The sequence below is a fragment of the Lygodium microphyllum genome, chromosome 21 (genome assembly GCF_053477565.2).
Source record: "Lygodium microphyllum isolate KBCC chromosome 21, Lygodium_microphyllum_v1.1.10, whole genome shotgun sequence".
Classification (NCBI taxonomy): Eukaryota; Viridiplantae; Streptophyta; class Polypodiopsida; order Schizaeales; family Lygodiaceae; genus Lygodium; species Lygodium microphyllum.
In genome coordinates this window covers 18,999,879-19,018,392 of record NC_141155.1, presented here as the reverse complement: position 1 = coordinate 19,018,392, position 18,514 = coordinate 18,999,879, and the positions used below count along the sequence as shown (strand labels likewise).

The 18,514-nt window shown below is 41.9% G+C and overlaps 1 protein-coding gene across 4 annotated transcripts in view; it reads right to left on the bottom strand.

Moving 5' to 3' along the window:
- The window catches only part of LOC148017786 (pathogenesis-related homeodomain protein-like), a 148,023-nt gene that overhangs the window by 67,589 nt on the left and 61,920 nt on the right, over window positions 1-18,514 (bottom strand). For all 4 annotated transcript variants that reach the window (XM_087661319.1, XM_087661320.1, XM_087661321.1 and 1 more), the window contains 4 exons: window positions 18,329-18,494; window positions 10,043-10,166; window positions 9,835-9,947; window positions 9,367-9,747 (listed from right to left, as the gene is read on the bottom strand). In XM_087661319.1, the coding sequence (XP_087517445.1) occupies window positions 9,367-9,747; window positions 9,835-9,947; window positions 10,043-10,166; window positions 18,329-18,494 (784 nt within the window). The remainder of the gene's footprint in view (window positions 1-9,366; window positions 9,748-9,834; window positions 9,948-10,042; window positions 10,167-18,328; window positions 18,495-18,514) is intronic.

The following is an 18,514-nucleotide window of genomic DNA, read 5'->3' as shown; positions in this document are numbered from 1 at the left end:
TCTTCTTGTATGTATCCTAATCCATAAACATCATGCATCATCATCTCTTTTCATTACTTGTACTATCCCTTTGAGGTCTTCTCGGTATAGTATGGCCACACCTCCAGAACCCTTAGTGTTTCCTGGTTTTCTAGCTGTTGGACGAAATGCACTTTTCTACCTATATCCCCACACGTCTGGTAGTCGGCTATCTTTACATTGGTGTGTTTCTGTGTACATTGCTATATCTATGTTTCGGAAGCTATCTTCAAAGTAACCAACATCCAAGCATAGGGCTCCATTACAAAACAATCCACTTTCCCTCTTTGCAAGCCTCCGATACCTTGGGCATGCATTCTCTACGATGCGCTATTTGTGCTGGGGTAAGGTCCTCATCCAAATAAATCTTCTCACCCTTGAGGACTCTCCTCTTGGAGAGGCAGGCCTTTTTTTTCTTTGTCCCCAAAGCGAAGAATTAGAGCCTTGGACTTAGAGTCCTCTTTCCCTAGTCTTCAAGCATTGACGATAGGTACGTCTGAAGCCCCAATTTTGTCAGCAAGTGTCTTAGCATCTTTCTGTGGGCTGCTCTTCTCCTCCCATCCTACTATTCGTACATGTAAAACCCTAGCCCGTTTCCTAGCCTCTTCTTCCAAGGTCGCATTCATTACTTCAGTCTTGTCCATTGATGTTCCCTTATTCTTTTGTACTACCTCAATCCATGGGCTGGCTTCTTCTATCTGCTTCTGTGTTGTCTTTGTCACTTTTGCCTATGAGTGAACCTCCCTTTCACATGCCTTCAAAGCCTCTTTCTCTTTTTGTAGTTCTTCTTGCACATTCATTTCTTTTCTCTTAAATGTATTCAATTCTTCCCCTAGTTCTAAGATTTCAGATTTGTAGACATCTACCACGTTCAGCATTTCAATTTTCAGCGTGTGCATTTCGGACAACATTTGTGCCTGTAAGTCATTCTTAATCTTTATCTGCATGTCTTGCATTTCTGCCCTCTGATTTACTATCAATTCGGCTTTGACCTGCTCTCGTATTTCTTTCTCCAATTCTTATCTCATAATTCGTAGTTTAGAGCGAATCATGAGATGAAATTCTTCGTATTTCTTTTCATTCATGGTGAATGGAGGTCTTTCCATGCCTGTCAGATGCTGGGGAGTCCAATCACGGACCCTACGGCCATACGTCTTGTACCGTGTGTTCTTAGAAGGGGTGTTGAACATTGCTTCCATGGATGGTTGTGTTAGTTCTTGATCAGATTCGTCTCTAAGATATTCATTTTTCACAGTTTGATGCTTGCATTTGTCTACATTATCCATCTCTCACATACTGTGTGCAAAGCCACTTAGCTTGTACTTTGTACTGTCAAATCAGAGCAATTTCTGTAATTCCTGCGAATTTTCAAGGTTTCCTTAACCCCTGACTAAATTTTTGCAAGCCCAATAATCTTTTACGAGCCCAAATGCATTCACACTGTTTTCAGTTACTGCTCACGACTGCATTCTGTGGTCACGACTGCTCACGTCTGCATTCCCTACTCACGAGTGCATTCATTCAAACCAGTGTGCGAGAGACTGCTCACACGACTGCATTCCCTGCTAACCAGCATGCGAGAAACCTTGCTCACAACTGCATTCATTCATTCAGGCCAGCATGCAAGAGAAAACGACTGCATTCTTTGATCACGACTGCTCACAACTGAGTGAGAGAGACCTGCTCACGATTGCATTCTATCACGCCAAGTACATCACCTTACGCTAGGTCCCTCATGCCACGACTGCTCATGCCAAGTCCCTCACGCCACGACTGCTTACCACGACTGAGCACGCCACAGAGAAAGAGAGAGAGAGAGAGAGAGAGAGAGAGAGAGAGAGAGAAAGAGGGGGAGGGGGGGAGAGAGAGAGAGAGAGCCGTCACGCCACCATCCCGTCAGAAGCATCTCGTCAGAGAGAGTCGTCACGGCAGCATCCATCAGAAGCCGTCACACCAACATCCGTCAAAGAGAGCCGTCACGCCAGCAGCCGTCAAAGATGTGAGCAACAATAGAGAGAGAAAGAGAGAGAGAGAGAGAGAGAAATTAGAAGAGAGGGAGACAAGAGGAGAAGAGATAGAGGAAGCTTGCTATTATGCTACATAATAAAAGAGACTCACTCATAGCTTACCTCAAAGAGATAGACTAGCATGAGGGTATTCTAGAGTGCTCTCATGTGCTTGTCATTGTCATTCCTTTACATCTCCCTGGGCTCTTTATATAGCCTCCATGAGGGATTAGATTAAGCTAATATTTTTTATTAACGTAATCCTAGATTATATATGGCATCTTTAAAAATATAGAGAATAGTGGATGGGACAACTCTCCACCTTGGTCATCATGCAAAAAGTCAAGGGTGGTGGTAGACAAGCTAGAGAAAGGAAGCTAGATTACAAGAGGTGGGTGCCCAATGCAAATTATTATAATATATTTACAAGAATAATAAAATGGGAAGCTGATGTGGTGAAAGAGATAAGAAAATTGCATATAGCCAACAGTCTGCGCCTTCGTAACTTCAAATTGATGAAGAATCTGAAAAAAGTTTCTTTTGCAACTTTGTAGACCCGGTCGAAACCGATCGGGCTGCACGGGAGTTTTCGTGAAATTCGCTTTCATTTGGGATTTATTGAAATTATAAAAAACGGCTTCCAAAAGCTACTTTGACTTTAGTTCCTCATATATATATATTTATATATATATATATATATATATATATACATATAAACATGTGACAAAGGGGATCCATGCTTGTAAGCTTTTATGTAAGATTCAAATGACACCATGATGTGGATATTGACTTGTGTACAAGAGTGAGGTGTCCTTTAATGATGATGATAGATTCCAAATCTTGGTGATGCAGGTGAAACCCACGTGTAGTTGGAGCCTAGTCCTTTGAAAAAATCTATACACTCACTCAACCCCTAGGTGTAATCCATTTCCATCTTCACTAAGATAATCCATCCCTTTTACCCTTTACATAGACATCTCTCCTAAGAACTTATTCCTCCACTTCCTAGAGTTATCATAACCGAGAAGCAATAATGTAGCATACCTAGTGCTTGAAGAGTAAACCCAAAGTGATATGATAAGGCTCTTGATAGGGGTTTTGGCCAAATTTTGTGGTAGAAATCCCCTTTGTAAAAAACCCGGATCAAATACTATAATTCCGCTATTTAAAAGTGGTGATCCCCTGATTCCTAGCAACTATAGGACTATCGTGATCGGTCATACTTTGGCCAAGATATATGGATCTATATTGGAGCATGAACTCAATGAGTGGGCTGAAATGCAAGGCAAGAGAGCACAAGGACAGGCAGGTTTCAGACAAGGATATACCACGCGCCACCATATTCTCACACTTAGAGTCATTATTGAGGAGGGTCACGAGCCCAAGATAAGAGGATCTATTGTTGCTTTGTAGACTTTCGCAAAGCTTTTGATACAGTGCCTCGTACACGCATCATGCAGAGATTGCAAGACATTGGAGTACCAGAGGGTATATGATGGGGTGTCTATGCATTATATGAGGCAGTGACAGGTCATGTACGAGCACCTGGGGGGTATCAGAGAGGATTGACAGTACCGTAGGAGTGAAACAAGGATGTCCACTTTCACCCACATTGTTTGGTCTATACATAAATGAAGTATCTGATTACATAGACCGAGGAGGAGGAGCTTGAGCCAGCCTAGCAGAGGTGCTGATATCGATATTATTGTATGCAGATGATATTGTTCTCATTTCAGATTCACCGGAGGGATTGCAGTGCCATCTAGATGCTTTGCACATCTTCTGTAGAGCCTCAATGTATAAAATTTCTCCATTATTTTAATGTTGAATAACACTGGGCATTTTAGTGAAACTAACAAAAACTTTTAAGTAATTCATGGTCCTCCTTTGGTACTTCAAATGTTGCAAGCCACCATATTTCATTCTCTGATTGTACACTGAAGTATAAAGGATGGTTTTCATTGATGTTAGAATCCAATGCTCGATTCATAAGTGTTATACTCACTCGTTTAAGTTTTTACCCCTTAATAATCTCACTCATAAAGACCTCATAGTGAACCTTGGGTGAACCTTGGAAAAACCAAAACCATGGTTTTCAATACTTCAGCAGCATGGGTGACTAGATCTATGTACTAGTTCACATTTGGGGAAGACACTGGAGCATGTGAGGGAATATGTCTATTTGGGAGTCACCTTCTCTCGCCCGCATTTTTCGTTGAGAGGGGCATCAGAGGCACGTATGGCACGTGGATACGCAGCACTAGGGGCACTCAAGAGTCAATGTGCTCACATACAGTTCCAAGAGCTCCGCACCAAACTCTAATTGTTTAACACCCTAGTCACACCTACATTACTATATGAAACAGAGGTATGGGGTTGCACCTTGTACCACAGGCGTCTTGGCCCACTCACTCATCAGATTGGAGTAGAGGGGGATTATTATGATGGTTGGGATAGCATGGAAAGACCATTGATCATGATGATAGCACGTATGATTGGGAGTAAGCTCTCCACCCCACACCCCATTGTCAGAGCAAAGCTAGAGGCAACACCTATAGTTACGAAGGCACTCTTCAGGGCAGTGACCTTTTGGCACAAACTATGGAAACTTCCACGCCATAGATACTCTAGATTGGCACTAACCTCATCTAGACAACTAGCAACAGCAGGAGGCAAGAAGAACTGTTCGTTTTCACAAATGGCTATTTAAATGAGCCTACATGGTTTAAATATTGATCGTCTTTCACCTTTGGATTATAGCCTTGATTACCCTACACTTTCTCTCAGCCGATCAAAGATGAACTAGGTGAGCAAAGCTGATATCTTGAGGATTGAGACAGCAAGAATATGGATCGACCCACCACTCCCTCTAGGATCGAGGATGGAGTTCTACAGGAGTCATTTCTTGTGTCTCTCTGATGATGGTTTCACTATTTGGCTAGCATATATGGACACCCATCTCTCCCATAGGGTACGGGTCGCTACCGGACAGATTCGCACCTCCTCACATAGGCTTCAGATGGAGACAGGCAGATGGACAAATACCCTAGCAAAGGATAGGACTTGCCAGCTTTGTGGTCAAGAGCTTGAGACGGAGGAGCACTACATATGCAGATGCACAGTATACTATGACATACGAGGACGGTACCACTGCCTCTTCTGTGATGGATTTGGACCCCTTCGTCGCATCATGGAGTACAAGGACCAGAGATGCCTAGGTCTTTTCCTCCTGGAGCTCAAGAGGCATCGAACTGCACTATTGCGAGGCAGGAGACCAACTCATCCACAAGGACACACACAGAGAGCAGTGACAGACTTATTCTATAGAGCTAACTCTACTGACACTACCAGCCTAGCAGAGACAGAGCCACCTCGCCAAACACCTTACAGGCCACACCGCGGAGTCACATTGGATAGAGTCATTTCCCTTCGTTGAGTACGACGACCCCATCTACCAGGACCACGGCCAAGGAGGCCACACCACAGTCGGATTAGAGCCATTATCACGAGACACCGTAGACTCACCACCAAGCATATCAGTGAAGCAACTAGGGACTGCATCATAGCTGAGATCATGTGCAGATCTTGAGATCAGCTACAGCCCATAGTCTCCACCACACTTTTGTATATGGTTCTACACATATACTATATATATGTAGGCTATCAATACATACATACTTGCATACATACATACATACATGCATATATGTATGTATGTATGTATGTATGTATGTATGTATGTGTGTGTGTGTGTGTGTGTGTGTGTGTGTGTGTGCGCGCGCGTGCGCGCACACACACACACACACACATACATATGGATGTCTCCATATAGATCATACTGCCTAATGCTTGGCTCCATTATGGAAAAAAGAGTTGTACAATGTACCAGGACAAACATCCATGCAGCCTCCACATGCTTGCAAGCCAACACAGGGATCCTTCTTCACCAATAAGATGGTCAGAGAGGTGATCTAGAGACTACAAAATTGGAGAACACAAGATGAGGAAGATCTGGTGGCAAAGCACTTCTCGCATACATGTGACACATTGGTACCCATATTGCAATGTATGTTCAACAAAGCAGTGTGTGAAAGATTCCCTAAAAGAAGGTCAGACCATAGTATAGTCCCACTCTTTAGGAGTGATGACTCTTTCGTCCTAGTAACTATAGGACCATCATGATCAGTCAAACACTAGCAAAGTTATATGGATCTAGATTGGAGCATGAGCTCAATGCATGGACTAAGATGTAGGGTAACAAAGCACAAGGGCGGGCTAGGTTTATATGGATACACAACATTGGACCATTTCCTCACATTGAGAAATCATTGAGGGTCAAGCCCAAGATAGGAGGATTTACTATTGCTTTGTGTGTTACACTTATCGTGTTCCTCTGAAGTTCGGATGTGAGCGCTCCCTTATCCAAGAGCACTTTTTATCTTCTAACTGGAGAAGGGTCTTTCCCCCATCTAAACATCCATCAGTGGGTGTAGTACTTAGTACCTTAGGGATTGTACTTTCCTATCATTCTCACATAGTGAATGTGACATTCTAGCACACTTCTCTCTTGTTGATCACTTGTTCACTATGAGTGTGTGTGAATGTGTGCATGCTGCTGAATCCTAACCTAACAATGGTATCAGAGCCATACCTTTCAGCCACCGTCATCACCACCTGAGCTACCACTAAGCCTCAAGCTCTATTGCTCTCCTTGCCAACAGCCTATCCATTGACAACCATAGCCTGGAACTACAATCCAGACCAGTTCATCCTCACGTCTACTACGTCGACAGTAATGTTGCTTCACTCAAGCTGCACCAAGTCAAATCAGCCTCGACAGCCCATTCTACACATGGAGTACCTGTGCACCTTGCTGTGTGCACTTTCCTCCAAACGTTGCTGCACTTCTTTATTTCGCATGTCCTTGCCCCTTCGAACTATGCTGATAGCCCATCTTATCTATCTCAACAGTACTTCGCATGTGCAAACCTATTGTGCCTGTCAGCTGCCAAACGGATCACTTCATCCTTGCCATAGCATATCATCAAATTGCACTTTGAGCCCAAAAAGAGTTAAACTCTCGTGATATTCATACAATAAGCTTCCCCCAAAGTTTTGGCTTACTACTATTATGTGTGGAGTGTATGTGCTGAATTGTCGCCCCACTAAAGCATTGGCTGAACGTACACCTTATGAGGCTTCAAATGGCCAGGAACCAATGGCGTCACACATTCATGTCTTTGGTTGTTTGGCATATGCTTTTGGTACCATAGCCACAAAGACATCAATTGCAAGAAAAGGCTTTTTCGTTGGTTACACTGCAAAAAGTAAAGGGTACCGCTTGTACCAGCCCTCCACGAACAAGATTTCTGTTACTAGAGATATGGTATTCACTGAACATGTTAGTGAACCCTTCATGGACTACAAAAATCAGCCCAATGTGGGGCCTATGGGGCCTATGGACATGTTTAACATTGTTACCATTGTTTCAGCAAAGTACACCCGATCTTGGCCAATTTCAACAACCTATTGAGAGTCTATAGTAGCAACAAACATATGCTAAAAAACAGCCTGATTTTCAACCCATTCATCAAGGTGTCAAGGCATTGTTGATGATGAAGTGGCCAATGAGAGATCTACTATTTGGGAAGCTAAAACAGTCTAGATGGCAATGGATACATTAAGGGACAACAAACAGTCTATTTTACTTCCCGGTAGAACTAGAATAGTCAATCACCATGCATAGGGTAACTTGGTTGCACAAGTACTCGTAGCTACAACATTCAATGAGGAACCTGTCTCTTTACATGATGCTTTAGAGGATGAGCATTAGATAGTAGCTATGCAATCAAAAATGGACTCTATTCATAAAAATGGCACATGGGTGTTATGTGACTTGCATGTTGGCAAGCATGCTATAGGCACAAAGTAGATTTACAAATTAGAACGCTGATCTGATGGTAGCATTGATCACTACAAGGCACATCTTGTTGCCAAAGGGTATGCCCAACAACATGGGATTGACTATGATGAGACATTTGCACCTACTTCACATATAACCACCATTCACAATATCATTGCTTTGGCTACCCATCTTGAGTGGCATGCGTATCACTTGGATGGAAAGACTTCTTTTCTAAATGATAATCTTCACGAGGAGGTTTGTGTCACACAACATCCCGACTTTGTTCAAAAAGGCTCTGAGAGAAAAGTGTGCCAGTTGCATATAAGGCCCTCTATGGGTTGAAGCACGTACCTAGGACGTGGTACAAAAAGATACATGCATATTTGATTGCTCTTGGCTTCAGTAATTCACACATTAAAAGCACACTATATGTCAACAAAGATGGGGATAACCTCTTCATTCTCAGTCTTTATGCAGATGGTACGTTGTTGATTGGACCTCATGAAACACAGATTGCAGCCTTAAAGACTGAATTGCACCATGCTTTTGATGTGAAAAATCTTGGCCACTTGCACTACTATCTCGGCATGCAGTCTACCACAGTTTGCGGGGGGGCATTATTCTGCAATAGTCTAAGTACATTGGACAGCTCCTTAAACATTTTCAGATGCAAGACTGCAAGCTTATCTCTACTCCAATTGAGATAGGCCACAAGTTTACACTTGAGGATGTAGAGATCCATTTGATGCTTCTCTTTATCAGCAGGCTGTTGGTTGTCTATTGTATATGTGTAATACATGGCCAAATATTCAATTTGGGGTCTATCAGTTGGCATGCTTTATGCACAACCCTAGTACTACACATTGACAAGCAATCAAACACGTCTTTTGCTATCTTAAAGGCATTGAGGCATTAGGTCTTTTCTATCCTAAAGGCACTTCTCTTTGCTTGCATGCATTCATAGGCAGTGATTGGGCTGGTTGTTTTGACACGTGGGTATCCACTAGTGATAATTGTTTCATGCTTGGTGATTCTACAGGTACTATTAATTCAGCAAGCATAGAGCCATCTTGCCAAACTACACCTTCATAGGCAGTGATTGGGCTGGTTGTTTTGACACGTGGGTATCCACTAGTGATAATTGTTTCATGCTTGGCGATTCTACAGGTACTATTAATTCAGCAAGCATAGAGCCATCTTGCCAAACTACACCTTCCCCACACCGTGGAGTCACACTAGACAAGGCCATTGCACTTTCCAAGCATGACGACCTCTACCACATGTCACCCTATTCTAGAAGTTTCCATAGCTTTTTAGGATATTTACAAGAAATAATATCCAAAATATCAAAAATAGGCTGAGGGGCCCATACTATAGTCAAATCAAAGCCACAAGTACATACATTCAGATATTCTCTACCAAGTGTAGAAAGCTTACATCATGTAGCTTTAGGTAGTCCACTTCTGTTCGTTGCCTCTTTCCTTTCATGAGCATCACATCTTCATCTTCAAAATCATGTTCAGAATGGCTCTTTTGCTTGGGTTCATCTGATGTGACAAGCCCACCTTCACTTAAAATGGCAGCTTCATCAAAGAGAGAAACTTTAGAATCTTCACCACTCAAATCTGAATCTGTATCTTTCCCATCACTTGAGTTAGATGCATCAGTATCAGCAGAAGTTTCTCTATTCTGCTCAGTTTCTCTGTTGTCATCCTGGTCTGGATTGTAATCATCATCTTCTGAATCCTCTGATGGAAACTCTTCAACTGTTGCAACCACCTCACCACTTGCTAACGCTGCAGCTTCAGCAAAAATTTTCTGAATGCATTGAACTTCATAAATATTAGTATAAAATACATTCATATAGAACAAACACATTATAGCTGACTGATTTGGTGTTAGTACCTGCCATTGGTCCTCAAGCTGATAAGAGGTGCCAAGATAGGCATTCACAACTTCCAAACATTCCAACTTGCATTCACATACAGCACAAAGCCAACCTTCATCACCAGGGGGAACTGTCAAAAGCAGCAGTCCTTAGATAGTATCTTTCAAATACAACCCATGAACACAATTTTCAACTAAATTTTGAACAGCCATATTTGTATCTTACTGTCTTCAGTTTTTAAAGGAGGCTCTAGACACAGCTGATGAAAAGCTCGATTACAAAAGCCATCACAAAGGACAATATCATTATCCACCGCTGCATCTTGAAGCCTACATTTTGCACAATATATCTGTGTACAGAACAACCATGACAACAGGCTAAACACAGTGAGACCAGAGGCTAGTGATCTGCATCAGCACAACTTACTGACAATCTGTTCATTACCTAGAAATTTGATACTTTGACAATCATTTACTGAGACATTGACTTGCACGTTGCCTTTATTTGTTAAAGCAAGACCACAAGAGGAAGAGGTTGCAGGCAACAAATCATCACAAACATATACTGCACCTAGTCTGGGTAAGTTCAGTAGTTGTTCAATAGTAATGATGTACACTTAAATACTAAAGGACAAGCTTTCCATCAGCATTGAGGCAGGATGTTGCTATATTGTGGGTGCAAAAACCCTCTAGATTCCCAAAATGTTTCAATTGTGTGACTTACTTGCAATGTGGGTTTTTATCTACCACATTTAAAAGAAAACCAACCCATGAACATGCTTTTCCATATCTAGAGGCACCAAGCAACAAGTTTTTATCAGGTGATGGTCCATGTTTAGCTTCAAGCATCAAGCATTAGTGTTTATGCATGACTAGCATGGGAACTGATGAATCTTGAAATGCTGTATGCGTCATAGCACCAAAAACATGCTCAAATTGACTATTCAATACATTTTCACAAGGAAAAAGATTTAACAAAGACAAGAATGAATAATATGCCGAAACTTGAAAGTTTACATCTAATTGCAAAATAGAAGGCCAACTATAAAATAATCCCTATGAAGGACTACTAAATACACCATAAACACAATAGCTGGGTAAACAACCAGTCTCATGGACTATAATGCCAAACCATAGTGGAAGAAGCTACTAGAGTCCCATGCATGAATACAAGCATCTCTCCTCCTCACACACTTAAATCACCCTGCAATCTCTCCCAACTCCCACAAAGTGTGTGGATAATCACTGTCGAAATTCCAAAGAGAGTCTCTACAATAGAGATGTCATGTAGATGAATGGCATGACTGCACCCAAGCTGAATGCTAGCAACCAGTTCCCATCTATAACAATGCCCCTCAATCTGTTTTGCATATGAGAAGTTTAGTATGGGGATCATGCTCGACTACTTGCCAACAATGAGAAAGAAGTTACTGTTGACAGTCATGTGTGTCTTGTGTCGTCATCTCTTGCCTATGAGCCTCAATCTAAGTTGCCAAATGAGGACATTAGGAGCTCTCACATTGTCTTTGTCTATCAGTTTATGTGTTTTAGTCACTTTAGGTGGAGGGCACATTAGTGCATTTCTTTTTGTGCACTTTTGGCCATTATCTTAGTGGTTTGACCACGTTTAGGTTAAGAGCCTTTGTCTACCTCTACTTCGTCACCTCCTATTTCCACTGAGTCAATGTTTCTACATATTTATCAGGTGGAGGAGCCTTCTTTGACTGTCTCCTCTTCTGAGCAACCTTGGCTCATTGCCAATGGTGCAACGAGTCGTATGACTCCCCGAGGTGATTTATTACAGGTTCTCCATCCGTCAAAGGGTATCGTTACTACTGTGACATTTCTTCGGTGCCTATTAGTGATGTTGGCATCTTCCCTCTATTGTCTAACCGTCCATCAAGCTTCGCTCCTAAGGCCCTGCATATTCCTCGAAATTTCTCGAAATTTTGAGATTTCCAATTTGGTCAGCTTGAATTGCTCTTTTGTTTCCTTTGGTTATTGATTATCATGGCAAATCAGGGAGGAGATGTTTTTACCTATGTATCCAAGGAGGACAGATTGGATGGAAATAACTACTCACTTTGGTCCTTCATGATGAAAAATGTGCTTGTGGCGAAAAATCTTGCGATTATGTCAGTGGAGAAGAAGTTAGACCCGGAGTTGTGGCTCCAACTACTCCTCCTCCAGGAGGACGTGGACAACGGGCACCTCAACCTGCTCCACTTCAGCCACTTCCCCAAAGATCAGCAACTCAAAAAGCATGGGATACACGGGATGCACAAGCTTTGTCATCGATTGCCTTGGCAGTTCAGCGGTCCATCATTCCCCACATTCGTTCAACAGCTTCTTCACGAGAAGCTTGGCTACCTTTGGAGCAGATGTTTGCATGTAGGAATGAGACTCGCATCTCTTTCTTAAAGAAAGAGCTGGAGACATTGAAAGCGGATGAGGGTGATTCTATTCAGAATCACTTGAATAAAATTCAGGACTTGCGTGAGCAACTTATGAATGTTAATGAGTACTATTCAGATGCACAAATGATATCTACTACATTGAACTCATTACCTTCTTCGTACTTGGCTTTTCATACGGCCTCAAACCTCACCATGAGGATTGCCGCACAGCCGATCACTTTTCTTCAGTTAATCAGTTTGCTTCTAGAAGAGGAGCAAACAAGAAGAAATAGTGATGTGGATGTCATAGCCTCTGAGCAAGCTTTTATGACTAGACAAAAGGGCAAATGCAGCCAAGTAAAGAACGCTTTGCAAAGCTCTAGGACTTCTCGCACTTCACAAGAAAGTAAAAAACAAGGGGGCACGCAAGCCAAAAAGGGCAAATGCCATTATTGCAAAAAGCCAAGTCACTACATCATTGAGCATAGAAAGCGCATCGCCAAGGAGAAGAAAAAGGAGTCAGGAATGTCTGTTTCTGATGCTCCTTCCACTGCTACTGAGTCCATGTCCTTTGTTGCAGACAGGAACTATTGCTTTTACACATGCAGTTATGATACTTCTTGGGCTGATAGAGCATTTAGCTCTACTGAGGATGTAGGAACTCCGTTTTTTTACAGTGGTGCTTTTAGGCATATTACATCTCGCAGAGATTAATTTGCTTATGTTGGTGCAACTCCAGTTGGCAAGTCTGTACAGTGTGCCAACAATGCATCATACTCTATTAGGGGTATTGGGAAGATTGTGTTCACAACCATTGATGGCTCTATTCTCCGCCTACAGGATGCTTTGTTTGTGCCAAGCATAAAGAAGAATCTACTCTCCATTTCTTCTTTGGCACATTGTGGATTACACGTCACATTTGATGATGACAGATGCGTGGTGAGAGACAAAGAACATATGACTTTAGTCTTGACTAGCACTTTATGTCATGGGTTATATGAGTTGGATGCTCTTTCAGTTTATCAGTCAATGTACATGGCATCCACTCTTACTCCTGCTATGATACAGGCAGAGTTATGGCATGCTTGGATGGGGCATGTGAACTTTGGTAGCTTAATGCTCTTACAGCGTACGCAAATGCTAGATGGATTACCTCTTCTGGAGAGACCTTCTGAGCACTTGTGAGAAGGATGCATTTTGGAGAAAATGCATCGGTTTTCATTTCCCCGTGATGTTGCTTTTAGAGCAACAGTCAGGTTGCAGTTAGTGCATTCAGATGTCTGTGGGCCTATGCAAACAAAGTCATCGGGAGGATGTTACTATTTTGTGGCTTTTATTGATGACTTTACATGATTCTGTTGGGTCTATTCTTTGGTAAAAAAGTCAAAAGTGTACGATGCATTCTTGGCTTTTGCTGCACTTGTTGAGAACCAATCTGGTTGTAAAATTAAGACTCTCTGTTCAGACTGAGGTGGGGAATACATGTCCTCTACGCTAAATTCTTTTTTGAAGCAGAAGGGATTGTCCATCAGTACACTACTGCTTATACCCCACAGCAAAATGGGTTGCAAAGAGGAAGAATTGATCACTCATGGAGATGGCCCGATGTATGCTGAAAGCAAAGAGCTTGCCACACAATTTTTGGATGGAAGCCGTCATGTGTGCTTGCCATGTTTCGAACAGATACCCCCCAAAGCGTTAAAGAAAATTACACCTTTTGAGGCCTGGAACAGCCGGAAACCTTCTATTGGACATTTTCATATCTTTGGGTGTCTTGCATATGCACACATTCCCCAAGTACTCAGGAAAAATTTGGATAACAAGGTTGTTAAATGCATTTTTGTGGGATATAGTAGTAAAAGCAAAGGCTACAGACTATATGATCCTGTCTCTAAAAAGGTGTTTGTCAGTAGGGATGTACTATTTGATGAAAAATCAGAATTGTCCCTTGCTGGTTTAGACACATATCAGGCTACACGTGATGTATTTAAAGGGCTGCTGCCCATTACATTTGGTGATTCAGCCAGAGTTTCACCAAGTTAACTCAATGTTCAGCCAGCTGCTCCTTTTGAAAATGCAGAAAGCCATTGGTGGCTGATCTGAATATTCAGCAAAGTGCTGAAACTGAAATTCAGCAAGAGCTTATGCACATTCAGGAGGCAAGACAAATGCCTAGATGGTATTTACAAACTATGAAAGATAGTTATCTGGATGCACCCATGACTGGTCGTACTAGAAGGCAAGCTTGTATGCATGATACTACACATACCATGAAGTTTGTTATAGCAGCAAGCACACTTGATGATGAGGAGCCTGAATGTTTTGAGGATACACCACATAGTGTGCATTGGATAGCAGCAATGCAAGCTGAATTGGATTCTATCACTAAGAATCAAACATGGGATTTGGTGTCTTTGCCCTTTGGGAAGAACGCCATTGGAACAAAATGGGTCTACAAGCTGAAACGGAATGCAGATGGATCCATTGACAAATATAAGGCAAGGCTTGTAGCTAAAGGCTATGCACAAAAGAAAGGCATTGATTATGAGGAGACATTTACTCCTACTTCCCGCATGACGACCATCAGGTTTATGGTTGCTTTGGCTGCTCATTATGGATGGACTCTGCACTAGTTGGATATTAAAGCTGCATTTTTACATGAGGAAGTATATGTACAACAGCCCATTGGTTTTGCAGTTGAGGGATCAAAACACATGGTTTACAAACTGAAAAAAGCTTTATATGGTTTGAAACAAGCTCCTAGAGCTTGGTATGCAAAGATAGATGCTTTCTTGCTTAGCCAAGGGTTCAAAAACAACTCATCTGAGTCTACCCTTTACGTATGTAAAGAGGGGGGATCCATGTATGCTGATCATTTGTCTATATGCTGATGATCTCTTGCTTACAGAGACACATGCTGATCAGATTTCAGCATTCAAACGAAATTTGCAGCAAACTTTTGACATGTCAGACTTAGGGTCTTTGCATTATTACTTGGGCATTCAGTTCATACATGATGCTAGAGGTATTGGTTTATCACAGTCAAGATACATTGGTAAACTTCTTGAGAAGTTTGGCTTGTAGGATTGCAAGCCAATCTGTACACCAATGGAACTTGGACTAAAGCCGTCATTACATGATGATAGTGATTTGTTTGATATACACACATATGCTCCAGCAGTTTGATGTCTTATTTACCTATGCAACACTAGGCCAGACATACAGTTTGCAATTTCAGCCCTGAACAGATATATGCATCAGCCACGCATGTCACATTGGCAAGCTATTAAGCGTGTTTTTCGTTACTTGCAAGGTACTAGATCTCTTGAATTGCTTTATGCCAAGGGGGGACCACTGCAGTTACATGCTTACAGTGATTCTGATTGGTCTGGTGATTATGATTCACGTCACTCCACTAGTGGCAATTGTTTCTTTCTTGGCTCATCTTGTGTATCTTGGCTTAGTAAGAAACAATCCACTGTTGCCATATCGTCATGTGAAGCTGAATACAAGGCAGCTTTCACTACCATAGTTGAATGCGTATGAATTAGACCCTTGCTAGCTGATCTAAATGTATCTGTTATGGAGTCTACTCCTTTGTTCACTGACAGTCAAAGTGCCATTACTGTGGCACGGAACCTAGTGTTTCATGCACATACGAAACATACTGAGATACATTATCACTTTGTCAGAGAGAGGCTATATGCAAGTGATATCAGCCTTGTCTATTGTCCTACTACCAGTAATGTGGCAGACATCTTCACCAAAGCTCTTCCTCGTGACAAATTTGAAGCATTTCGCAATACTTCAAATTTGATCTCCTTTGGTAGCGGATGATCCTTATACTCTTGATCACTCTTCACTCTAGGGGGGTTTGTTGGGTATTTCACTTACGTCTCACTTATGCCTACACTCACATAGGAGTGTCAGTGATCAGTAGGACACTGGCGCACTTTTTACTCTCAGTATAAGAGGTTTTTAACCCCAGACTTATGGTCTTATTTTGTATTAGCTGACACTTATCATATTCGGGTGTGAACACCCCCTACAACCCTAAGGTTTAAGGGTTGTACCTTATACTTTCAGTTTACACTCTTTCAGTCTATTGCATTGGGTGTCGTGCTTCACTCTCACACTATCTACTGCACTCTGTGCTAAGCTTCAATCATGTCTCCATCGCACAACTCTCACATGTGGAAACAACACATCTCTTGTGCCAACCTTCATCATGCTATTGCATGTCAGAATCGAGTGTAAAATGACTAAGCAAACATCTATTGCTTGGCAACACTCTCAAAAGCAACTAATATCAACCACTTTGTTCTCCACATCGACATTGACACGAGATCTTTATCCCATGGTAATTTTTATTTAAAATTTTGAAATTTAATTTTAAAAGGGGTGATGGAATTCAACATTGACCATGTGCACACATGTGTTGAGACCTTTCCATCACTTATTAAATAATTGTGTGGGGTTTTCTTCCCACATTTTAATCTAAAACGAGTTATAATTTTTTTAATTCAATTCTCCAAAAAGTTAGTTTCAAGGGGGTTGTAACGACATTCTGCATGACCTCAAGTTGAGCCTGAAAGCTATACCTAGGTATTTGACCTCTCATCATGTGCCCAATGCCTTTGAACCATGTTTGCTTTCGATCAATCTTTGAGCCATGCACAGCACCTCTAAACCATGTCCTACTTTGGATCCCTTAGCTTGTCACTAGACCATGCCATGATCTAGCTCCCATTGCATCTCTCGCTTATGTTTCTCCTCCCTAGAATCATTGTATAGGATTAGACACTAACTCTTCAAGGTAGGACCTTCCCGTTTTCCTTTTTCTATCTCATGTCATGAGTTTAGTCACTCATGACCCAAAGGGGGGTTTGTTAGTTATTATTCATTCCCATGTGTAAACACATTAATGTGTGTAAAAGTGTGTTTCTAAGTGTGAACACCTTTTATACCACTTAGCATTAAATAAGGGCCAAATGTGTACAAGAGTTCTCTCTCTCTCTCTCTCTCTCTCTCTCTCTTTCCATCCGCCTTAGATACAGCTCACCCTTCACAACTCCACCCAACAATGATGTTGGTGAAGAGGCAGTAGCAAACTTAGCTGGTCCGATGATGACATCAGCTGATTGTGACAGTAAAGGAGCACTCTACAGCAGCAGGGCAGCCTGCCTGGCAGGTAAACATAGTGTACAGCAGAGTTGAAAGAGAGCTGGCAGCAAAACGCAGGATGCAAAATGATGGCAACTACTAGAGATAAGAAGTCAGCTGCTGGGTGGCCTACAAATGCTGAAAACATAGCTTGTAGATGAGGCGACAACTGCAAAAGACTCCGGAGAAGGTGACAGCTGGGCATGATCAGCAAACACAGCCTATAGATAGGTCTAGACAGGTCACCGGTTTGATGTAAAGCCAGACAGCACACCACGAACTGAGATATCCACCAAAAGGGGTGAAGACAGCAATGGAGAAGTGGGAGCCAGCTGAAGACTGATGGTAGACTGATCAAGGATCTGAGTGACTATGCAGAACATCTATCTATAGATGAGGATCCTACCAAAGTTTGTAGATTTGCTTATAGAACATAGAAACTCTTGTAGCATTTTGAATTTTAAGGTTGGTTAAATGAGTTAATTAAGGTTTAATGCACACATTTTTTAGCTTAACATGGGTCTGATATCCATTCCTTGCATGTTATTAGCCATGGCTACAGCTTGTGACATATCTCATGTGCAGGTTGGATCTTAGGGGTACTTTTCAAATGATACTAGCACCTAGCTTACAAAGTTTTTGTCTCGTAGGTCTTATGACGTTTTGAAAATGTAAAAATTAACTCTCCTGTTTCTTTCACCCTCTATATCTGATGTTATACTTGTAACCATATTCTATATTCAAGATTGGACTAGGCAGTGTCAGAAGTAGCCCTACGAAGAGCCAGATCACTTGGCATGCTTCTGCATAAACAAGTTCATTCTGTACAAAGTCATTTTCAGAAATCTTAAAAGAAGAAAGAACTGTCAATCTACAAGGTCCATCAAACTGCTGAATGCACTCACACTCCTAAAGTAGATGAAGATTATCCACTACCCCAAGCAGTAACTTACGTCTTCATGGAAAATTCGACCCTGTGCATCAAGTAAAGATTCCTCAAAGGAACCCTCCAAACCCAAAGAATCAAGTTGCTTTATTGCCTCACGTATACCTAGTTGTGACTGTAGTATTTGGTTCCTTGCTCTCTGAAGCTCCCTCTCTGGCCTAATTTTTTCTCGACTGCCAAAACACAATCCAGT